Raw genomic sequence first — 23,934 nt, forward strand, 5'->3', positions numbered from 1 at the left:
TCTAATCTAATTAATTATACATTAATATTATATATATATATATATAAAACAAATGTATAATTAAAAAATCTAATAATTATTAGTAATATTAACGAATTATAAAAACAAATTAAATTATGATTTATCATAATCTCTCTCTCTCTCTCTCTATATATATATATATACACACACATAATTATATGTAATTAAACAATAACATTGTATATTTTATATAATTAAATATGACAGATTTGTAATTAAATGTAAAAAAAATTAATTAAATATAATTAATAAACTACAATACTTTTATAAACATTTATAAATACATAATGGCTAATTCAGTTATGATTTATTGCATAAAATTGAAATTAAATGTATATAATAAAAAATATATAATAGTAATGTATATATTCATGCATATTTTTTATATGAATAAATTGAACATTCATCCATGCTCACAGCAGTTATGTAGCTAACTTCCTTTTTAACTCAGTTGAAATCAAAACTGATTCCATATTGATTCATTACAAGCTACAATTTCACACTATATTGATATTTATTATTGTCAGGATGAATGAAGCATCCTTCACTGACTCAGCGACTGATCACCGCCTCCTTTATTTACCCTTATAATACAGGATTAATGTATGATTTATCAACAGCTACGGCGAGGTGATCACCTCACTTCCATCTGAATAAATTACCATCTCATTCAATAATCGGATTCAAAGTGAGTCATGCAAATCAGTCACCGCATATATAGCCTACATTATATACTACTGCCTGGACTGATGACCTCCCCTGAATATTAAAGGAATAATCTCCATGGCAACAACACAGTGGAGACCTGACAACTGATGTACTGTGATGTCAAGTTAACTGAAGCATACAGAAAAACACACACAATCTGAAGGTTCATCTCCAGAAATAGTCCTGCTGAGAGTCAAATACAGTTTAATGCAGAAGAAAAACAACACACACACACACACACACCTTAAAAACTTGAAAACTTTTGGTCAGAATTAAACTACATATACACAACCAAGCACAACTGTTAACCAGAACAAGTATTGAACAATGATAAAATAGAGTCAAGTAAATAAAAACATAAAATACAGCAAACGTAAACTGGTCTCAATGATCTTAAACATCAGTATTATGAAAAAAAACACCCATAAATTAGACAGTGTTGAACAAAAAATTAAAAATAATATTATTAATAATAATAATAAAAAACTTGAAAACTTTTGGTCAGAATTAAACTACATATACACAACCAAGCACAACTGTTAACCAGAACAAGTATTGAACAATGATAAAATAGAGTCAAGTAAATAAAAACATAAAATACAGCAAACGTAAACTGGTCTCAATGATCTTAAACATCAGTATTATGAAAAAAAAACACCCATAAATTAGACAGTGTTGAACAAAAAATTAAAAATAATATTATTAATAATAATAATAATAGATCTGCTACATTTAAATCGCCTCCTTCTGCAACTTCAGATATGCATTAATGTATCCCTGCATGACTATTGCATAAATGAAGAATTCCTGGACAGTAAAGCATTCCAAGCACCAGTGCGTCGCCCAGTGTTGAAGAAAGGAATAGCAGGAAGTTCCCACATGATTGTGCACTTTCCGGTTCAGAAACATTCCCGGATAGAAGGATGATGAATACAAATAGCTTGTAAACAAATAGTCCATAAACTATTAGAGTATTTTTAGAATATTAAAGAGCTTTAAAGTGTGCTAGAGGTATATCAAATATAAATAGAATTACTATGTATAGAAATAGTCTTTTTTTGGATTATGGAAAACAGTGAATGTCCTGACATCCACTGCGAGTCGTAAAATGAAAACCTTCATGGTCTGTAGACTGGTGCTGGGTCATTTAGATCCTAGTTTTGAGGAAGAGGTCAAAGGTGTAGGTTTAGAGTGCAATGCAAGTGCAGGGGTGTTTGAGACACACAGGTAAGATGCCGCGGTTGATCTGGTGAAACTCCACCAACTGCAGCAGATCTGTAAACAGTGTGACACCATCGTCCATAGTGTAGTACTGTTTATCTCCTTGCTCTAACTACAGAGAGAAAGAGAGGTCAAGATGAAACCGTCTCATGTAAAAACACACACACACACACACACACACACACAATGAGAAAGAAAGACTTACGGGAATGATGAGGTAGTGTTTGGTCTTCAGTTTATAACACAAGGACAACACAAAGCACTGCGCGTGAAGCTGACTGTCACGAATCAAAAACATCCTGCAGACAGGAGAAAATGATATAAACACAACTGTACACGGCAAACGTATATGACAGTCAAAGAACTGGTGATTCTTACCCATCCACCTGACCCTGCTCCTCCAATAGCCTTTGAGCTTCAGTTCGAGACACGCCCCCATGGAACCACGGCTGAACCTGATGAACCGCTGTAAACACACACACACACACACAGAGATGCTTTTAGTAATGAGAGCTTCTTTCTTGTTGATTAAAATAGATTTGATATGATGGCAGTGTTGAGGTGAGACTCACCGGACAGCTGTGACCCGTGACTGCTGGTGGGTAAACTGTGACGTAACGCTTCTCTCTTCTGAAACACAAAAACACCCCACTAAAGAAACATCTACACAGCTGAGTAAACGATTTGACCAACTTTTTTTTTTTTTGGACCAAAAAATGTGTTGTAATAATAATAATAATAATAATAATAACTTATAATCATTTTCATTTAATTTTCATATTTTATTAGAACGTAAATAATTCATATTTAATATTTATTTATATTTTTATATGTAAATTATATAATTTTATATGTAATATTTAATTATAATAATTTTATACATATTTTATACATTTCAATAAAATTATATATAATTCAAAAATGTTATATATATATATATATATTTTATATAGAATGTATATAATATTTGTAGTATAATATATATATATATATATAATTTTTTTTACATTTTATTTTCAGCAAGGATGTATCAAATTGTTTAAAAATGACAATAAAGACATTTATAATGTTTCAAAATATTTCTATTTCAAATAAATGCTGTTCTTTTAAATTTTGTTCATTAAACAGTCCTGAACATTTTTTTAATCAGTTTCCACAAAAATATATGAAGCATTTTAAAATGCATTAAAATATTATTGTTATTATTATTATTATTGTTATTTTTAAACTGCAATATTATTTCACAATATGACTGCTTTAACTGTATTTTTGATTATATAAATGCAGCCTTGGCGAGCAGAAGAGACTTCTTTTAAAAACATGAAAATATTTTACGGACCCAAACGTCTGAAAAACACATATATATGTGTGTAGCATGAATTCTGTTTAAAAATTAATTCCATAGTTTCTCTTGAGCACACACACACACACACACACACACACCCGCCAGTTGTGTCCTTCCTCCTGCTCTGCATTCTGGGCCTCATGTGGATTCTGAATCACTCGACCACCGCTCGTCCCTGAAAAATCCATGGCCACCATCGACTCCTCCCGGTCTGTATACTGATGAAGACACGTGTGTGAGAAACTCAGTGAATAACTTACATTAACAGTCTGCTCCTCACACACAGCCAAAGTATGACTTCAGAATATAGTGCACAAGTCGTATGGACTTTTTTAAAGCTTGGTAGATGTTTCCTGTACCTTGGAGTCTGGTCGTGATGGTTTGTGAAGTCTGGCGCTGGACTGGGAGAGCTGGTAATTACACTGGAGCTGTTTCCCATGCTAAAACACACACACACTGCAGGTTTCAGATGGAACTAGTTTTCTTAGTGAGTCCGTGTGTGTGTGTGTGTGTCCATGTACCTTAAACAATCTGAAGGCCGTGATCCAGCACGTACGACTCTGCTCACTGTCAGCGCACATCAGCTTCAAATCCTGACAGCGAAACCGGTCTTTTGAGGCCTACCGTACATATACAAACACATATTCATGTTCATTTAGCTGTCTACATGAGGAAATACCATAGACTTCTAATACTGTTATGTGAAGCAAATTATCACTATTATAGACCAACTCTAACCCGAAAAGAAAACTTACTGCATTTTTAATTTAAAAAATTGCTTTATGATTTGCTTTTATAAATTCTCACTAAAATTGTAACAAACTATTAAAAATAGTTTTCGTTAAATAAAATACAGCTACAAATAAAATATAGCACTAATAAAATATAGCTTTAATATGATATATATATATATATATATATATATATATGTGCTGTCAAACAATTAATCACGATTAATTGCATCCAAAATAAAAGTTTTGTTTACATAACATATGAGTACTGTGTATATTTATTATGTATATATAAATACACACACAGAGTATATATTTTTAAAAATATTTACATGTATATACATTATTATATTTTTATTCTTATATTTTATATTATACAAATATATTTAATATATAAACAACATTTTTCTTAAATATATACATGCATGTGTTTGTATTTATATATACATAATAAATATACACAGCATACAAACATATGTACACAACTTTTATTTTGGATGCGATTAATCATGATTAATCATTTGACAGCACTAATATATATATATATATAAGCTTATAAACATTAATAAATAGGACAAAATAACTAAAAATTTATTTATCGCTTTCATCAACTTATGTGGTTTAGCATAAGTTACTGTGATTAATGGACACTGTGCCATTTTTTTATGAATGGAAATAAAACTATAATCTAATCTAATATAATATAATATAATATAATATAGATTAAAAACAAACAAATTTTAAATGTTGCTCTGGCAATTAATTGAAAAATTATTTGACAAAAAAAAAATCACTAAAACAAAAAAGCTAATTAAAATTAAAATATTTTAAAAATAATAAAAAAACACAAATATTTTTAAACTAAATAATTTAAACAAATTTAAAAAATAAAACGAAAATATAAAAATACTAAATTAATTCAAAATATGTATAAGGACTATATGCTGATGATACACGGGGCGACTTTCTGAGCAATGTTGCTAGGCAACTTTGGTTAATGTTGCCATCAACGGGCAACAAGGCGAGACACAGGGCCCATGACCGATCTAAAGTATCAAGACAGAAATTGTTACCCATTCTCAGTGGGAAAGGGCCCAAGCAAAATTGCTCAAAAAGTTGCCCCATGTATCGCCAGCCTATAGTATAAAATTAATACTAAAATAACACTGATACTCTGTTCCTATTGGCTACCTTAATGCAGAAGACATGCTCTCCCGGAGCCCCGTAAAGTTTACGGCCATTGAACACTGTGAACACATTCAGATCTTCCAGATCTCCAACGAACTGCAGGTGCCAAGGTTCCTACAAACATACATACGCATCCAGATTTGATATGTATGTTTATGTGTATATACACACTTTACACGTTGTGGGTGTGTGTGAATGTGTTTTTGTGTGTGGCACCTTTGACTGTCCTTTGTTAGAGCAGTACAATCCAGAGCGTCGTAAAACGAAATAGAGTTTCTTCCAGGACTTTTTACCGCCCTCTCTCACATGAAGAAAGCCTTGAATCTCTGGACAGGAGCCGCTCTTCACCATATTCTACAAGACAGACATTTACTAGTGTTATGAAGACAATAAAATTGCCATTTTTATGTTTTTTTTCAAAGCTGTAGATCATCATACCTGCACCAGCTCTGATGATGTCATGCCTTTAGTGACATCAGCGCTGTCAGAGATCATGTGCTCCGGGAAAAATAACTGCATAACGGGGGGGAAAGAAACTAAATATTACTAAAGAGGTCTACATTTGCTAGTTGTAACATCACTTAAGTTAAAAGGATTGTGAACATTTCTATACAAACAAGTTTTCATACCACAGGTTTTTTGAAGAACTCGTACTTGGCGTAGTTTTTGCGGAAGATCAGCTTTGTGTCACTCTCTACTGGCCAGGATGACTGAACCTTCACCACAAGCTCATGGTCTTCCAGACAGCGCTCTGAAAAAACAAAAAAAAACAAGCGCACAGTTTGAATGCAAATGCTACTACTCATACAGCACTTACCTACAGGCTTTAAACTAAACCATTCATAAAGGATGACATGATTTAAGCTTTTATTAAGAAGATACATATGGTTCATTTTTAAAATGAATCAAATTTCTTACTTTAAAACAATGAAAGTTTAAATTACTTACATTTTATTAAAGTTTTTTTCAATTAAAAATTTAAAACAATATTTAATTTAATTTAAATCGAAACGGAATTCAAATAAAAATTTTAAAATGTAATTAAATTCTAATTAAATTACATTTAAATACAATTTTTTACTAAATTAAACTTTAAACCACATTTTATTAAAGTTGAACTAAATTAAAAATACATTTACTAAAATTTTACAAATTGAAAAACTGAATTTTAATTTTTTTTAATTTAAATGTCCCATGACATGCTGCTTTTTAGATGCTTTTATATAGGCCTAAGTGGTCCCTAGTACTGTATCTGAAGTCTCTTTCCCGAAACTCAGCCTTGGTGCAGAATTTCAGCCACTACAAGCCAGTCCCACAATGAGCTTTCCTTAGGACGTGCCATTTTTGTGTCTGTAGCTTTAAATGCTAATGAGGAGGGGAGAGGCGGGGCAATTGCCATGCTTCGCTCGTTTGCAAGCCATGATGTCTCTCGAGGGAAAAAATATATATTGCGCTCGCCTCGCACGGTAGTAGCTCATTTTCTCATGGGCGGGCCAAATTCTCTGGGCGGGCAAAGCAGAGAAAGGGGAGGTAACCTTTCCCCGTATGACGACATAAAGGGAAGATTCCAGATTGGTCCATCTGAGCTTCAATTTTCTCAAAGGCGAAGCAGGATACCCAGGGCTCGGTTTACACCTATCGCCATTCCTAGCCACTGGGGGACCATAGGCAGGCTAGGAGAACTCACATTAATGTTAAAAAACCTCATAAAGTGACATTTTCATGCCATGGGACCTTTAAATTAATTTTCTTTAAATTAAATAATAACATACAAATAATATTTAGCATTTAAATAAAAAATTCTAAATTAAATTAAACATTAAATTAAAATTCTCTAGGTTTAGTAAAACAATTATTTAAAAAAATGTTGCTAAATACTTTACTAATTAAGCTGTCATTCATCGAAACCAAAGGTTCGTCCAATCCAGCACCTGTCAAAAGCACAACTAGAGCTACTGTAAAAGCCTGTATAACACGTTGGTTGTGTTCATTTCAATGCTATTTTCCACAACACCCCTGTGCATGATTTCTTTCAGCAAAGAATCACTCATCATAAAAGCACAATGAGACATGTCAGCTTTTGTCTTAGCATTATTTCTACGCAAACAAGGTGGCATTTGCGATGGAATTGAGTGGATTTTGTCCAAACAATGAGGCATGAAAGTGGAATTACATTATCGAGTTGTCAAAAGCAAAAACACTAGATAGTTACTTGTTTTGCAGTGCAAAATCAAGTGCATGCAAACAACAAAGTGAATGCAAAGCAGCAACTCACTGTTTTCCAATACAAACCTTATTACTATCAGACTTCCTTTGTAGGTGAAGTATGAGATTTTACATCACATTATGAAAGGATTTGCATTGGAAGATGTAACTCACAATAGAGTATTAGAAGTGTATCAGCAATTGCATTATGTCATTTTAGTGCAATAACACCAAGTCTTACCCAGGCCTAGAGCAGAATGATGTTCAATGAGAGCCCAGCTTTCCTCATCTGTACAGTGTGCATTCTGCGCTAACATATTACAGACATCATGCGCTGTCGTCCCAGACGTCACCAAAACCGACCGACTGTGTGTGGCGTCCCCAAAAACCCGAAGCACCTACGAAAACACACAAGAATCTGATTAAGATGCACGCAAATGCATGAGACTTTTCATTCTTGTTTTGTTTGTTTAAGGTCATGAACTTTTCTGAGTGCCAAAGAATGTGCTTGTGTTGTGTATTTTTATTGACAAGTCTATGAACTGAACGCCCTTGTTTTTCCCCTGAGGATCACCTATTATAACTACTGTGAATTCACTGCGCCACAGGCAACTGTCTGTCATTTGTGTCAGAGCTTAAACCATCCAGGCACGCTTACGTGTGTGCTGCTGTTGGAGGGGGGATCCCTCCTGCCGAGAGATCCGGTCGGCACCGGGGAGTGAGTCGGGCTGCAGAGCTCCGGAAACGGATTGGGAATCAGAGGTGCAGATGAAGCTCGAAACTCCCTTTTAGTTGGAATGCTAAAATCACAAGACAAGGAAGAATAAGAAGAACATGTCAACACATTTTGTTTCCGTAATCTTTCTGACATATTTCTGACTGAAACAGGATATTTAACAAGATTAAACGTGAGGCAGGATTTGATGAACATTTGCTAAAATTGATCAAATAAACACTAAATAAACCATCACAATAAGACCAACAACGTGTACTCATAGTAAACAGGGCTTTGAACTTAACTTGGAACAGTTTCTATAGTAAAATAAAATAAAATAACAAATTATGCATTTAAAATATAAATAACATCTGTTATAACATCTGAACTGTTTGAAGCTGTTTATACACTATTAGTATAGTTTAAAAAAATAAAATAATTGATATTGAACTAAACATCTTTTAACTCAACTTGCAAATGTCTGAAGCTGTTTATACAATATTGCTATTGTTTAAATAAAATAAAATTCATACTGAATGAAAAAAATATGTATTTAAAATATAAATAACATCTTCAAATATAAATAACATCTTAAACATCTTTAAACTTAACTAGGAACTGTTTGAAGCGGTTTATACACTAGTATAGTTCAAAATAAAATACAATCTATATTGAATTAAATAAAATTATATATTTAAAATATAATACAATTTTTAAACATAAATACCATCTTTAAACTCAACTGGCAACTGTCTGAAGCGGTTTATACAATATAGTTATTGTTTAAAATAAAATAAAAAAATTAAATTAAATTATTTATACTGAATGAAAAAAAAAGCATTTAAAATAAATAACATCTTCAAATATAAATAACATCTTAAACATCTTTAAATTCAACTTGGAACTCTTTGAAGCCATTTACACACTGTTGCTATGGTTTAAAATAAAATTTAACTAAATTAAAATTATATTTCAAGAAATTATGTATATAAAATATAAATTAGAAAACACAACTTGGAACATTTTGAAGCTGGTTATACACAATTGCTATAGTTTAAAATAAAATAAAATAAATTTCATGAAATAAAACTGTGTGCAAAATATAAGTTAATGTAAAAGAATTATGGCATTGCTAGCTTTTTTTTTTTTTACAGTTTGTATTTTAAGCAAATTTTCAACCACAGTCAAATAATACAATAAGCACCAAGTGCCATGAGTTACCTGTGAGTGTTTCTGATGGTCAGAGGGATCGATCGAGGTGTTGACATCTGAAGGTTTTGGGAAGCTGGAGAACATTTCACAGAAACAGAATCTCTTCTGGACACGGTCTCAATCGTCGACCTCCTGAACACTTCCACCTCTGACCTGCAGCCTTTCACCTCCATCACTGCCGAGAGACACGAGACGAATGCTCCGTTTGGAAAATCAGACGTAAAAAAATAATTTGACCACTTCCAGGTGTGACTCATATACCAAACTATTTGCTACTCTACACCATCCACGTGTCGCAACAATACTCAATTTGTACAAACAGTTTCCCTTCCCAAAAATAGATTTTACTCAACACGGCAGAACCTGATTTTCAGCCAAGAACAAAAAGAAAACAATGACGTGTGCCAAATCGGTGTAAGCGAGGCTTTCAGTCACACCTTTTGTTATTAATCTTTTATCCGCTGTTGCTAAAGGAAACAGAACTGTTGACTAGACACTCATATGTTGACTGCGTCTGATCGCACAAACGAAGAACTTGTGAACCAGGAAGCTGGCAGTGAAACTCAACCGTTCACCTCTTCAACCAACAAATGATAAACAAATGCATGTCAACACTTTTCAGCAAGTCTGTCTGCTAAACACACAAAGTGCTCTCGGGTTGAAAAGCAATCAACTAATCATACTTGCTAATATTTATGAAACCACACAAACAAATAACACACAGTTCCTTTCTTTTCTGTACCTAACGCACTTGACACACTATCTTGTACCTATCTTGTCACTCTCTGCAAATAAAGCTCTATTGTCCCTGTACAAGGCTGCGGGCACTACTTACATCAAATAACAAAGAGGGTAAACCACACAGACCACATTTTCATGCTCAAAGAGAAAATGCATTTGTGGGTTTCTCCTAAACATGCATCAAGAAACGACCAGTTCAGAGAGGCTGCAGGTTAAACACAAACCAAACGTGATGGCAGTCAAACAGGTTGGAGAAATGAAAGTGCAAGCAGTTGTGCACCCGTCTCTTTGTCTTCTGCATGATAGGCTTGTGTTTGTTCTGCTTTGATGTTGTTTCATCACCGATGTTTAAAAAGAAGTGTAGTATAATATAGCATCGACAAATGATGAGAACAACGGCCTTTTATCAATTAAAAGTACATGCAAACTTAAATAGGTTAATATTTTTAACACGTAATAAAGCAGCTGTTGAGTCTAACGTTACTGAAACTACTGAAGTCAATATTTTATTTTTTTTGGTTACTATTGAAGAAATATCTCACCCTAAAATGAAAATTACCCCATGATTTATTCACCCACCAAGTCATCCTAGGTGTATATGACTTCTTCTCTCAGACGAATACAATCGGAGTTATATTTTAAAAAAATGTCCTGACTCTTGCTAAGATTAATAATGGCAGTGAACGGTGGTTGAGACTTTGAAGCCCAAAAAGTGCATCCATCCATCATAAAAAATACTCCACAAGGCTACGGGGGGTTAATAAAAGCCTTCTGAAGCGAATCGATGTGTTTGTGTGATTAATATATCCATATTTAAAACTTTATAAACCGTAATCTCAAGCTTCCGCTAACTGTCGTACTCACGTTCTTGAGATAGAGGCGTTCCAGCGGATGGCGTAGGACGTAGGCATAAGCTCCTGTGAGAAGTGACGAATGCAGAAAGTGCAAAACAAAACACCGGTCACGAATTCAAAGCACAAAACGAGGATTTCAATAAAAGCCAAGAGACTGGTGTTCCTTTGCTGTAAACAAAACCTTGTTCTCGCAAGACTACCATATTCTCACCGAGTTTTTTTTTTAAAGGCCTTTATTAACCCCCCCAGAGCCGTGTGGAGTAGATTTTATGATGGATGGATGCACTTTTTTGGGCTTCAAAATCTCAACACCCATTCACTGCCATAATAAAACTCGGGAGAGCAAGGACATTTTTTTAATATAACGCTGATTGTATTTGTCTGAAAGAAGAAAGTCATATACACCTAGGATGATTGAGGGCGAGTAAATCAGGGGGTAATTTTCTTTTTTGAGTGAACTATCCCTTTAACTTACATCCTGCTGGATATTATTCAACACTAAATCACTCATATTAAATAAAAAAAGACCAATTAGCAAATATAATCATGTAACGAGACACATCTAAGCCTACACACGTTTATAAAGCTTGCACACACTACTGTTTTACATTTGTTTGTTTCTTTGCAATAATGACATTTAACACATTTAATAATTTTACCCATTTTTATGTGTTTTTTTTAATAAGTTTAACAAGGCAGATTTGGGAATCACTATTCTAGATGTACAGATTACTAACTAAAAAGTAAACTAAACGCCATTAGAGAGTGAATTGCATAATTTGGACGACAGTTTGACACTGAAATGATTGTTTTTGACCTGAATTAACCCCATCACTCAGTGCTATATGGCAGTGGTTCCCAACCCTGGTCCTGGAGGCACCCCAACACTGCATGTTTTGCATGTCTCCTTAATCAAACACAACTGATTCAGGTCATCAGCTCATTAGTAGAGACTCCAAGATCTGAAACTGGTGTGTGAGAGAATGCTAAATGTGCAGTGTTGGGGTGCCTCCAGGACCAGTGTTGGGAACCACTGCTATATGGCATGGCATATCAAAGTATTGTTGTACCAGTCATTTTTGTGAAGCGTATTGCAGTAGTTCAAACTCATGAAACAAAACATAAAAATATATTCCTTGACACCATCCTTTAGGACACGGTGTATTAACAGCTCAGGGTCAATTTAGATCATGAATCTGAGTCTCTTGCAGTTGACAGTTTAGTTTCTGTTCTACTAATATGTTGACATACGCAGAGTTTAATTTAAGTCATACAGTTACAAACGTGTAAATAACTCACCTGCATGTAAACCGTCCACTTGTTGTTGTTGTTGTCTGGTATCGATGTATGGTGACACAAGCTGAAGTTTGAGCGTTTGTGGGGTGTTTCATCCAGTCCAGCCGGCATGAGTAACATCCTCTTTACTTCAGCCGAGTTTCGTTCGAAACACCTGACGCGTGGGCGGAGCTCATGAACGCACAGGTGCAGGTCACGCCTACAGCTTACAGACAGGGAGCTGGAGCTTCAATTGATTGTGTTAAAACTTTTTAAAGGGACAGTTCACCCCAAAATGATCACGGTGTCATCATTCCCTCACCCTCATGTCGTTCCAGTCTTGTTTTGGACTCCATTGACCTTTGTATGGACGAAAACAAATATTCTTTAAAATATGAATGACATGAACCAATCACAGCACACCTCGCTTTTCAGAACGATGAGCTTTGTAAAAATCGATGCGTTTCAGAAAGGCGGGGCATAGAGGAGAAACAATAATGTACAGTATATGGAAAATAATGTGTTTTTTGAACCTTAAACCACAAACATTTCATTATACCAAATACACAAAATAATGTTCTTTTTAGCAGCATCATAGGACCCCTTTAAATTATGAAAGATTTATTTTGGGGAGAACTATCCCTTTAAGTTGTCCATTAGACACGAAGAAATTAGGTCAAATTAATATGCTACTAATTATATTTCAGCATGCCTGTTGTCAACTGAAGTTAGAACAAAACATCTATAACATGGGGCCATAAAATGAAACTCATTGGGAAGTTCAATGATTGAGCAATAACTAGTAATATTTCCTACTTATTTTGACAAGCCAACAAGGAAAATATTTCATATTCACAATATGTGAATGCTCCAAAACAATTTTCAAGATTTCACAGATTACACCTTCACTGATTCAGGCCGTCGAACGCGGCTCACCTGTAGCATCTGACACACTTTACCCCACAGCTGCAATTTTGAGAAAGTCACTGATAATTTGTAGTCAAGCTATATATTTTTTTATAACTGAATACATTAGTTTCGATATCAAATTAATTTTACCTGCTATAAAGAAAATGTACTTAGAAATTACAAAATAAATTCTTACCTCTTTCCTATATGCACCTCTCCATCGCAGGTTTACCAGATTAAGGGTGGAACTCATCTATGTTATTCTTTTCCTTTATAAACATTTACCATTATGTATTTCCCAGCAAAATATCTAAGTTACTATAGCTATTTGTGGATAATACAGAGTTCAGCTTTAATTCAACTAATTGCATTAACACAAGTAGGTTTAAGTATTTTGAAGAAACTAGGACACATTTTTCCTCAATAACTATTTTTAACATTTATAATAAGAAATATTACTTGAGCAGCAAATTAGCATATTATAATGATTTCTGAAGGATCACGTGACACTGAAGACTGGAGTAATGATGCTGAAAATTCAGCTTTGATCACAGTAATACATTTTAAAATAATATTAAAATAGAAATCAGTTATTTAAATTGTAATATATCACAGTATTACTATTTTTACTATATTTTTCAATCAAATAAACAGTCTTGGTGAGCAGAAGATACTTCATTTAAAATCATAAAAAATGTTTCCAACCCAAACTTCATAATTTTATTTTTTTCAGAATAAAACATGAATTCCCTAATATATACATATATGACCCAAAACTGACTGAAGCTAGTGTTTTACTTTGATCCAAAATACTCTTTAGGAAAAATTACTTTTAGAATACTGGATTAATCGCAACTCTGGACTTTGGAATCCTTCCATTTTTACAACCCACAAGATTCTCCAGGACACAGGAAATGAACATAAAGAAAAATTTAATATATGATGTTTTTAATTCAAATCAAATCCAACAATTTGGTGGTAGGGGGAATGTTCAGCAGTCTGTGATTGTGCTTGGGGTATGTGTGGCGGCTGGAAACAGGTAGTGTACAGCAGGAAACCAGAGATCTGCCCACGACTCCACTACCCACATTCGGACACAAATTAAAACATGGAGCCAAAGAGCCGAAAATAAAACTGATTTTCAAATGACTCAAAAGAACAATCAAGGATAGTGGTGCTTCGGTGGAAATCTGAGCGAATTGATCCTGACCTGATACAGGTTACAACACAGTTTTTCCTAAAGATACAGGTTCCTAAAGGCATGTTTTTAATCTCAATTTAAAATGCTATATGGAAAGTGTATGGGTTGTATATTCAGCAGGCCTGTAATACTGGGATACTAGGTTATTGCAGGTTCATTACGACAACCTTGGTTCTTTCTTCGCCATGTGAAAACCACGCGTGGTGCAGTATGGAGCAAAAAAAAAAACAATGAGTCGTATTACAGTTTGTGAGGTGGAACGATAAGAGGAGATGTGTGTGTATAAAAGGCACGCCAGGGTCATTCCCAAATCGAGCAAACAGACAGAAGCCTTCATACACACATGAACACACAGAAATTATACATTCTTGCTAAAGTGCATAATAAAGATAAACTATGCACACATGCACACACACAAACACAGTCTGAATCAGCAACGCCCAAACCTAAATGAAAGAGGGGAACATGGGATACTGAGTTCAGTCTAAGTCTGGGTCAGTACTGTAGCTGTGTGTGTCTCGCTCTCTCAGACACACGCACACATCACGCACACCTACCCTTTCGTACGACAACACGCACACAGATTTGGAGGCGGTAGACGAGCTCATTTCTGATTTTTTAGCTGATTGGAGAGCCAGTCCAGCCCCTCGTAGAGCCCGTCTCCGCTGGTGGCGCAGGTGGCCTGGATGTACCAGTTACGATGACGGAGGGCATGAAGGCCCAGTTTGTCTGTGATCTCAGCTGCGTTCATGGCATTGGGAAGGTCCTGTGATGAACAAGAGACAAATCAAATTGCAGAGATTCAGAGCCAGCCAGACAACATGCGCATGAGTCATGTAAAATCATTGTGAAATGGCATTCACAATCTATTTTACTTGCGTAATGTGACAAATTCAAGTGAAACAGGATATTTAAGAAGTAAAACTTGATTTTTTTTTTTTATGACAAATCACACCCAGATTTTACATTAAATATCACTTTTAACCTCAGAAAACCAAATAATTAATAGTTCATTATGTATTTTTTTTCCACCCTTAAAACTTTTGTTAGGAAGCCATTATATTATAAAACAAATCTTTTAGGGTGCTTGCTTAGGGTTGCAAAAGTTCAGCAATATTTTTTGATATAGTAAGTGACAGTTATGAATTCACAATACAATTCAGTATCATGTAAAATCATTGTGAAATGGCATTCACAATCTATTTTACTTGCGTAATGTGACAAATTCAAGTGAAACAGGATATTTAAGAAGTAAAACTTGATTTTTTTTTTATGACAAATCACACCCAGATTTTACATTAAATATCACTTTTAACCTCAGAAAACCAAATAATTAATAGGTCATTATGTATTTTTTTTCCACCCTTAAAACTTTTGTTAGGAAGCCATTATATTATAAAACAAATCTTTTAGGGTGCTTGCTTAGGGTTGCAAAAGTTCAGCAATATTTTTTGATATAGTAAGTGACAGTTATGAATTCACAATACAATTCAGTAGACAAATGTATTTAAAAAATACATATATTTCAACCAGTAAGGATACAGCAATGAAAAGTTAAGAAATGTCACTATTTGTCCATTTAAATATTGTAATAAATAATTAAATAAAATGTAATATTTTAATATCACTTCATTTAAAAATGTGCTGTTATATCAATGAGACAATAATGACAAAAATCTAAAAAAAAACAAGAAAATGTTTACCATTCACTGAACAGTTTATATATAAATTAAATAAAATGTAAAAGTTTAAGTTTGAGAAAAAGATGTAGCTGCATTAAACGTATCAAGAATCTGTACACCTGCAGCAGTGGAGGACTATTATTCTGCCGCGCGGAACTACGGAAGAACTGATGACGGCACGGTTTGATCCTCGGCTGACCAATCAGCAGAAAGGGGCGTTTAATTCCCGCCCACGTGTAAAACTCGAATATTCAAGCTGTTTATTCATTTTTCTACCCCTGAACGAAAAACTAAAAATTAAGCTGAATTCTTTTTTCATTTCTTGAACAAAAATGGAAAAACAAAAAAGGAGCTGTTTTCTCATTTTACTACTTTCAATATTAAATAAAAAAAACAAGTGAACGAATGATAGACTGATTCTTAATGCTCAGCCCAAACACTGGTCACACATTTATGCACGTTTAAAAACATATAGTAAAATGTATGTACATTTACTTTGTAAATAGATAAACTTGTTCCAAAAGTGTTAAGAATAGTATCTTTAGCATGATAATATTCATTTTTCCCACCAAAACTTCAGAGTGTCAGCTACTGTTATGTAGTTTTACCCATATTTAGTGAAAGTCAGGTATTACTTTATTGCTTTATTTATGCAATTCTGCAGCTCTAGATCTCTTAGGGTTAACCTGTGTTTAATGTGGTCTGAGTCATATTTCATTCATGTTTTTTTTTTTTTTTTTAAGATGAGAATGTCATGCAACCTATCCATGTTGGCATCTGTCTAAAACCAATTAAATGTATCCCAAAATACTGTAGAGCTTGATTGCACACACTGCTTTTGATGTAAACCACAAGTGGGCATGGGAAACATTTTCTTCTCCATTTTAAAGCTAATAAATCAATTTATCTCAGTTGCTTTTATTATTTGCATTAAACATTAGAAAGATACCTCAGATAAGTGATGCTCACCTGTTTGTTTGCAAAAACGAGAAGGACAGCATCACGCAACTCGTCTTCTGCTAACATTCTCGTCAACTCCTCTCTGGCTTCATTAACTCGTTCCCTGTCATTGCTATCCACTACGAAGATCAGACCTGGCACCAGGAATATCAGGAAAATCATTACAACAATAATCATTGAACATGATTTTGTTACAGTACTCCTATAAAATTCTCAAGCAAATTTCTATCAGTCCATTTGCACAGCAAATCGTTCATCCTGATTGTTTTTGGCTCTCATACCTTGAGTGTTCTGGAAGTAGTGCCTCCAAAGTGGTCTGATTTTGTCTTGGCCACCAACATCCCAAACTGTGAAACTGATATTCTTATACTCTACCGTCTCTACATTAAAACCTGCAGCACACAAAGGACACAACAGGTGAAAATAACTTTAAAGCTTGGGCATTTCAGACACAAATTCAACACATATACAGCAAAGCACAGCAGATAATCTGAACAAAAGACTTTTGTGCACCGTGATGCACAAGTCAAGGTCAAACCGTGAGATAGTTAGGTTGACAAAGTGTTTGAATGTGCTTTCAAGATAGCATACACTGACAAAAACAAATAACAGATGACGTCTTCAGCCGTACCGATAGTGGGAATGGTGGTAACTATTTCTCCCAGCTTGAGTTTGTACAGGATGGTGGTTTTACCGGCGGCATCAAGACCGACCATGAGAATTCTCATCTCCTTCTTCCCGAACAAACCCTTAAACAGGCTTGCAAAGACATTCCCCATGCTTTACACTGCAAAAATAAGAGTTAAACATATATTAGCAATTTAAAAAAGCACATAAACTACATGCATGACAGTACATTGACTTTAATTCAAAAGTCCCATTTAATGCTGGGTTAGAAAACAAGACCCTGTAATGACAATGCAACGTTTTTAAATAAAGAAAGTCATACATTTTCATAAAAGTTCACAGGAAGAATAAAATGGGCTGATATTATATGACAAGAGAGACCTTTTTATTTTTTTTAATAAATCAAAGTATACAAAGACAAACATCATATATGTCTTGGATACTGGGATAGACACTTCAAACTAATTTAATGTCATTTAAATGTTTATTATAAAACATAAGGCACATTTTGTGTTTTTGTAAATAAATGTCTAATAACATGGAGAAATACTATCAGACTGGCAGGGCATTCACATTTAATCCAAAGTTTAATTAAGTTACTACACGACATAAAAGTAAGATTAACATTAATCATTTTCTAAATAAATTTTAATTGGCATATACTTCTGTCATAATAGCAGGATAACTAGCTTTGTCTACACTATTGCCCACGAACAATTCTTTAAGATGCTTCGCAGCCACTTTTAAGTACTAATATATATTATTTGAGGAAAGTAAGGCTGTGTTTTTCTCAAATAAACTGATTTTATGAACCAATCATCTTTAGCAAATTAGCCGACTAACGTTAGCTACACAAGATAAGAGCAGCCAGCTGACACTTCAAATGACGGATTTTGTCATTTGAAAACGGTTTAATAAATGACTAACTATCTTAACGTAATCGTCAACAAGTGAGAATGTTTATCATGAAGTCAGGGAAATAAAATCACCTCTAAACCGGGACTTCTCGAGCTTTCTGTCTCCACTGCTTGAGCGCACCGCTGTCACTGCAAAATGGCGTATATTACAACTCAACGCACCGGCTTGATACGCCCCGCCCATCACAAACAACGGCCCAATCGGATTAGGAGAACAAAACATAATCCCGCCTTCTACGAGTGAGGTCCAATCAGAATGCTCGACAGATCCGGTTGGATTTGGGAAATGAGGAACCAGCAACTTCCGATTTATTGTAGTGACTGTAAACGTCTTAGTTTACATTGCACAGCATTGAAATAGCGTTTGTTTTCATGCACAAAATATATTATATAAAAGTATTTATACAGTGTATATTATGTATAGCACTGAAGTTAAACAGTGTTGTCTTCCTAACAAAACTATCAACACAACAAATGTACAATGTACATTTGCATCAAAATTATTATACAATTTGAAATATTATGATTAAGCTTAGTCAACTGAGAATTTTGAAAATGTTTAAAAATTCAACCAAAAACAAGTTACTACACAAATAAGTGAAGTGAGCATCATAAAGCTCAAAAATAATGGAATGAGATGTATAAAACTCAGTTCTTTTTCTTTTGTAACGGTCACTTTTGCTAGAGTGCCACAGTTGAGCAGGTATCTGAATGTTCATCATATTCTTGCAGCTCCAGTTTTCCGTCTCTGACCCTCCAATCCCAGCTGGGACTGCCGTCAGGAGCAGGGACACACTGCAACCACATGCCTGACTCGCACACTTCTGTGTCCGGAGACACCAGACGCCCGTCTAGGGTGGCCAAACTGAAGGTCCTCAGAGATATCTGTGATAAAGAAGTAAATGCTGTTTTAATGCGCTGTTTAATCTCTGTTTACAGGAATCTTATTTATGTATAATTATGAAATCTCACCTGTTCACTGATTCCCACAGCTATGTGTCCGATTTTCACTTGAGGCCTCTCTCTGATCTTTAAACTCTCTCCGCTTACATCTTCAACCCATATATCCACGCCAAGACCTGCACACATACACAAATCAATACTCACAAACACATGAAGCACCTGAAATGATGAAAATTACCTTCAAAGTAGCAAGATGGCGTCTGATCAGTTGACACTGACCAATCCACATTGAAGCTTTGACCATCTGCAGTGCTACAGGAGGAAAAGACCCCCGAGCTTAAATCATCAGAGTCCTGTAAAACAAGAACATTGGGTTAATTTGATGTTCTGGCATAAAACTCATGATTCTGTCTGCAGGTTTATCTAGGGTGACCATAAGTGCCATTTTCCCAGGACGCGTCCTGGCCAGGATTTCTATATTGCCTAAAATATCTAGGTTTTGGCTTTGTTTGCATGTGCAGATCAATCGGTGTGTGACATCAAAATACCACACAGACGGTTCCTTAAGCTTTCAAAATGCTCTCGAGGTATTTTGAAGTCATATTTTTGACTAAAAAAGGTATTTTTTAAACAAAGCCAAAACCTAGATATTTTAGGCAATATAGAAATCCTGGCAAGGACGCGTCCTGGGAAAATGGCACGTATGGTCACCCTAGGTTTACCTCATCACTAAGGTCTTGCTCAGAGTCACAGCGGATGGTGCAGGTGAAAGGCTGCGGTCCATGAGAATCATGTAAACTTGTGCCTTTTTGGTCTGTGGAGAGAAAAAAAAGCATAAAAAGTGCTTGACATTCACAAAACTCTGTATCAGAACATTTGAGCTACATTTGCTGTTTGATGCATTTCCTAAAATGTTTGAGACACAGTATGCTGCAAAGGTGTATGTAAATCATAATCTTGGGGGAAAAAACAGAGAACCTTTTCAAGTACCTAACCCTAAACCTACTCTTTTCCTTATCCACAGAATCAGATTGGTACATGTAACAACGGTCAAAATAAAGGTTTTAAAAGAAGGTTTTCACAGCAATGCCATAGAAGAACCATTTTAGCTTCCAAAAAGAAACTTTCATTGAACAGTTCTTAAAAGAACCTTTTTTCTTAGTGTGAAGAACTTTTAAAAAACCCAAAGAATCTTTTCACACTATAAAGAACTTTTGTGGAATGAAAATGTTCCATGGATGTTTAAGGTTGTTCATGGAACCACAGAAAACCTTTATTTTTAAGTGTTGTTGATCAAGGATGTTGATCCATGAACATATCCGACGTGGCAAAATCATGGTCCTCGAGTTACTAAGATAACATTATTTACACACCACTGGTGATGTATGATGGATTTCTCCAATCATTTAGTTAGCTTAAACCCCGCCCCTCCACAATCGACTGAATTCATTTTTACTGCCACGCCCCCATCTCGATATCCAATCAAAAACTAATGCATAAAACCAAGTCCCGCCCTAACTTTTTTTTTTCCCGATGTTTCATTTGGATGTACATCAGGAAGACAGATCATCAGTTACTATCGTATGGCTTTAGAAGACTTGGACTACACTCAAAAAAATGCTGGGTTGTTTCAACCCAACTTTGGGTCAAATATGGACTAACCCAGCTGTTGGGTTAAATTTTTACATTACATTTTTAACCCAAAAGTTGGGTTAGTCCATATTTGACCCAAAGTAGGGTTGAAACAACCCAAAAATTTTTTTTGGAGTGTATACACTTAAAAAAATTAAAGGTTCCAAAAAAAGGGGGGGGGGGTTGCAGTGATGCCATAGAAGAACCACTTTTGGTTCCCCAAGGAACCTTTCAGTGAAACATTCTCAAAATATTTTTTCTTTCCTAGATGGAAAGGTTCCATGAATGTTAAAGGTTCTTCATGGAACCATAGATGCCAATAAAGAACCTTTATTTTTAAGAGTATAGTGCATAAGTCATATGAACTGCTGCTTTATCACATTCACTTTCATTGTATGGAAAAGAAAAGCAATATTCCGTTAGCCTTTTATTTCAGTGCATAGAAGAAAGACATCAAAGATGAAATGGACATATTTAGTTTGAATCAAATCAATCACACACACAACAACTCACCACTATCCCTCAGCATGACCGACTCTTCTTCAGACTCCGAATAGCTGTCTTCGCTCTGCAGTTGAGCTTCTTTTGGGCGATAAAGTGTCTGGAGCTGTAGAAACGGCTCCCACTCCTGCACCCAATCGCTGCCAAGCTCTCGAAGACTCTCCAAATCACTCTCCACCTCCTCGTCATCCACAACGCTTCGGATCTCTCCATCCCAGCTCTCTGATTCCTCTAAAATACTTCTGTCATATTCACCGCATCCTCCAAACACAACTCTTTTTTCAATGAAATAATCAGTTTTGCTTTCTTCAGTCTCTGTTTGATCTGTCGCTTTGACATTTTCATTGATCTGCGATGTGTCTTCATCTGATTCGAGCTCGCTGTCATCTTCTGAAAAATTTTGTTCCTCGTTATTTTCCTCCTCACCCCAGTATCTGTCTATCCTGCTGCTCATCTTGTCTCTTCTTAGTCTGTTCATATCTGCATCTTCATCCCACTCGCTCTCCTCCGTCGTGGAGTCAGAATCATCCTCATTTGGTGCCGTCTGTCTCCATGTGCTCACCCAGTGGATTGTGGGTGCTGAGAGGTCTTCTGGGAAGCCAGGAGGACTTGTTTTCACTGGAGTTTCCGTGTTGGATGGGACAGGCGTCTTGTGCAAGTTCACATTCAGACAGTCCTCGAATGCAGATGATGAATGCTGTTTAGCTGATTCCTCAGGACCAGAGAGCCCACATACTAAATATGCATAAAATCAAGAGTTTGGGGTCAGTAAGATTTTCAAATGAATATTTTATTCAGCAAGGATGCATTCAATTGATCAAAAGTGACTTTCTATTTATCAAAGAATTCTGAAAAAAAGGATCATGGTTTCCAAAGAATATTAAGCAGCACAACTATTTTCAATATTAATAATAAGAAGAGACGTTTCCTAAGCAGCAAATCAGCATATTAGAGTGATTTCTGAAGGATCATATGACACTGAAGACTGGAGTAATGTTGCTGAAAATTCAGCTGCGCATCACAGGAATAAATTACATTTTAAACTCTATTCAAATAGAAAACTGTCTTTTTACACTGTAATAATATTTCACAATTTTGCTGTATTTTTGATCAAATAAATGCAGCTTTGGTGAGCATAAGAAACTTCTTTCATGTAAATATAAAAATGTAAAAAAAAATTACCAATCCCAAACATTTGTTGACATGAGAATTATTTATGTTAAACACATTTCATCATATTTTATAACCATCCAAAAACAGTTTGCACCTGTTCTGAGTGCTTTCACAGTCTTTTGCAGCAGTTCTGATGCCGAATGTCTCTCTCTCGGCTCCTTAACCAGTCCTGCTTCGATGACATCACAGGTCAGCGGGTCACAGTCAGGTGGAATCTCCCATAAAGGAGGCGGCTCACTCACAATCTGACAGTCAGAACACATTTCATACAGTAGAGTCAAAAGCAGTCCAATTTCAAAATAGTCTTCATAAAGAATGAGGAGGGGTGGTAAACCGCATTGCTAAAACCATCCGGTCCTGCAGATTTGCTTTATTCAACATCAGGAAGATCAGGCCCTTTCTTTCAGAACATGCTTCACAACTCCTTGCTCAAGCTCTTGTTCTGTCCAGGCTGGACTATTGCAATGCTCTCTTGGCAGGTCTTCCAGCCACTTCTATCAAACCTTTACAATTAATCCAGAATGCAGCAGCAACATTGATTTTTAATGAGCCGAAAAGAATGAACGTCACACCTCTGTTTATCTATTTGCACTGGCTACCAGTAGCTGCTCGTATAAAATTCAAGGCATTAATGTTTACCTACAAAACCATCACTGGCTCTACACCCATTTACCTAAATTCATTACTTCAGAGTTATGTGCCCTCTAGAAGCTTGCGTTCTGCAAGTGAACGTCACTTTATTGTGCCATCTCAAAGAGGCACAAAATCACTTTCACAGACTTTTACATTAACTGTTCCCTCCTGGTGGAATGACCTGCCCAAATCAGTCCGAGCAGCTGAGTCCTGAGCCATCTTCAAGAATCGGCTAAAGACACATCTCTTCCATCTTTATTTGACCCTCTAACTCTAACACTCTCTATTCTAATTACATTTCTTCTTTTTATTTAACCCTTGTGAGGTCTTCGGTCACTTCTGACCGGAGAATTTTAAATTTTGAATTTTTTAAAATCGTAGCTTCACCAGAATGGTACAAAACTTGGTGACTTTTATGGCACCTTGTATGTGAACACAAAAAAATTGAGGGCATGATTCAAAAAAGCTAAATGATCATAAAAAAAATAGTCACACTCATGGTCTTCGGTCAAAAATTACCGACCATAGGAAATGAATGGAAAATGGGGGGGGGGGGGGGTCCCCCCCACGGGCAAAAAAA

At 35.3% G+C, this 23,934-nt stretch overlaps 3 protein-coding genes across 4 annotated transcripts in view; all 3 read right to left on the reverse strand.

Moving 5' to 3' along the window:
* Positions 1-1,422: 1,422 nt before the first annotated feature.
* Positions 1,423-12,428, reverse strand: grb7 (growth factor receptor bound protein 7). 2 transcript variants are annotated; one of them, XM_016236807.1, is made up of 15 exons: positions 12,241-12,428; positions 9,356-9,521; positions 8,078-8,219; positions 7,661-7,817; positions 5,844-5,965; positions 5,653-5,727; positions 5,431-5,568; positions 5,218-5,328; positions 3,817-3,915; positions 3,655-3,735; positions 3,394-3,513; positions 2,523-2,580; positions 2,329-2,416; positions 2,156-2,249; positions 1,423-2,062 (listed from the first exon to the last, which is right to left on the reverse strand). In XM_016236807.1, exons 2-15 carry the CDS (start codon positions 9,517-9,519, stop codon positions 1,916-1,918), a joined length of 1,596 nt encoding a protein of 531 aa, XP_016092293.1. In that variant the 5' UTR covers positions 9,520-9,521; positions 12,241-12,428; the 3' UTR covers positions 1,423-1,915. The 2 variants fall into 2 exon arrangements, with proteins under 2 accessions (XP_016092293.1, XP_016092301.1); XM_016236815.1 differs by lacking the exon at positions 12,241-12,428 and having other exon boundaries at positions 9,356-9,597.
* Positions 12,429-14,056: 1,628 nt separating this feature from the next.
* On the reverse strand, positions 14,057-18,680 carry arf2b (ARF GTPase 2b). The gene is made up of 5 exons (XM_016237096.1): positions 18,585-18,680; positions 17,600-17,755; positions 17,250-17,360; positions 16,978-17,102; positions 14,057-15,092 (listed from the first exon to the last, which is right to left on the reverse strand). The coding sequence occupies exons 2-5, from the start codon at positions 17,745-17,747 to the stop codon at positions 14,931-14,933; spliced, it is 546 nt and encodes a 181-aa protein (XP_016092582.1). The 5' UTR covers positions 17,748-17,755; positions 18,585-18,680; the 3' UTR covers positions 14,057-14,930.
* A 502-nt stretch (positions 18,681-19,182) lies between these two features.
* map3k14b (mitogen-activated protein kinase kinase kinase 14b) overlaps positions 19,183-23,934 on the reverse strand; it is a 15,381-nt gene continuing 10,629 nt past the window's right edge. The window contains exons 10-15 of the mRNA XM_016237175.1: positions 22,816-22,966; positions 21,561-22,283; positions 20,138-20,229; positions 19,654-19,768; positions 19,485-19,591; positions 19,183-19,397 (exon numbers count right to left, since the gene is read on the reverse strand). Of these exons, the coding sequence (XP_016092661.1) occupies positions 19,194-19,397; positions 19,485-19,591; positions 19,654-19,768; positions 20,138-20,229; positions 21,561-22,283; positions 22,816-22,966 (1,392 nt within the window). The 3' untranslated portion in view covers positions 19,183-19,193. The remainder of the gene's footprint in view (positions 19,398-19,484; positions 19,592-19,653; positions 19,769-20,137; positions 20,230-21,560; positions 22,284-22,815; positions 22,967-23,934) is intronic.

Source organism: Sinocyclocheilus grahami, unplaced genomic scaffold (assembly GCF_001515645.1).
Source record: "Sinocyclocheilus grahami isolate Dianchi unplaced genomic scaffold, SAMN03320097.WGS_v1.1 scaffold19.1, whole genome shotgun sequence".
Classification (NCBI taxonomy): Eukaryota; Metazoa; Chordata; class Actinopteri; order Cypriniformes; family Cyprinidae; genus Sinocyclocheilus; species Sinocyclocheilus grahami.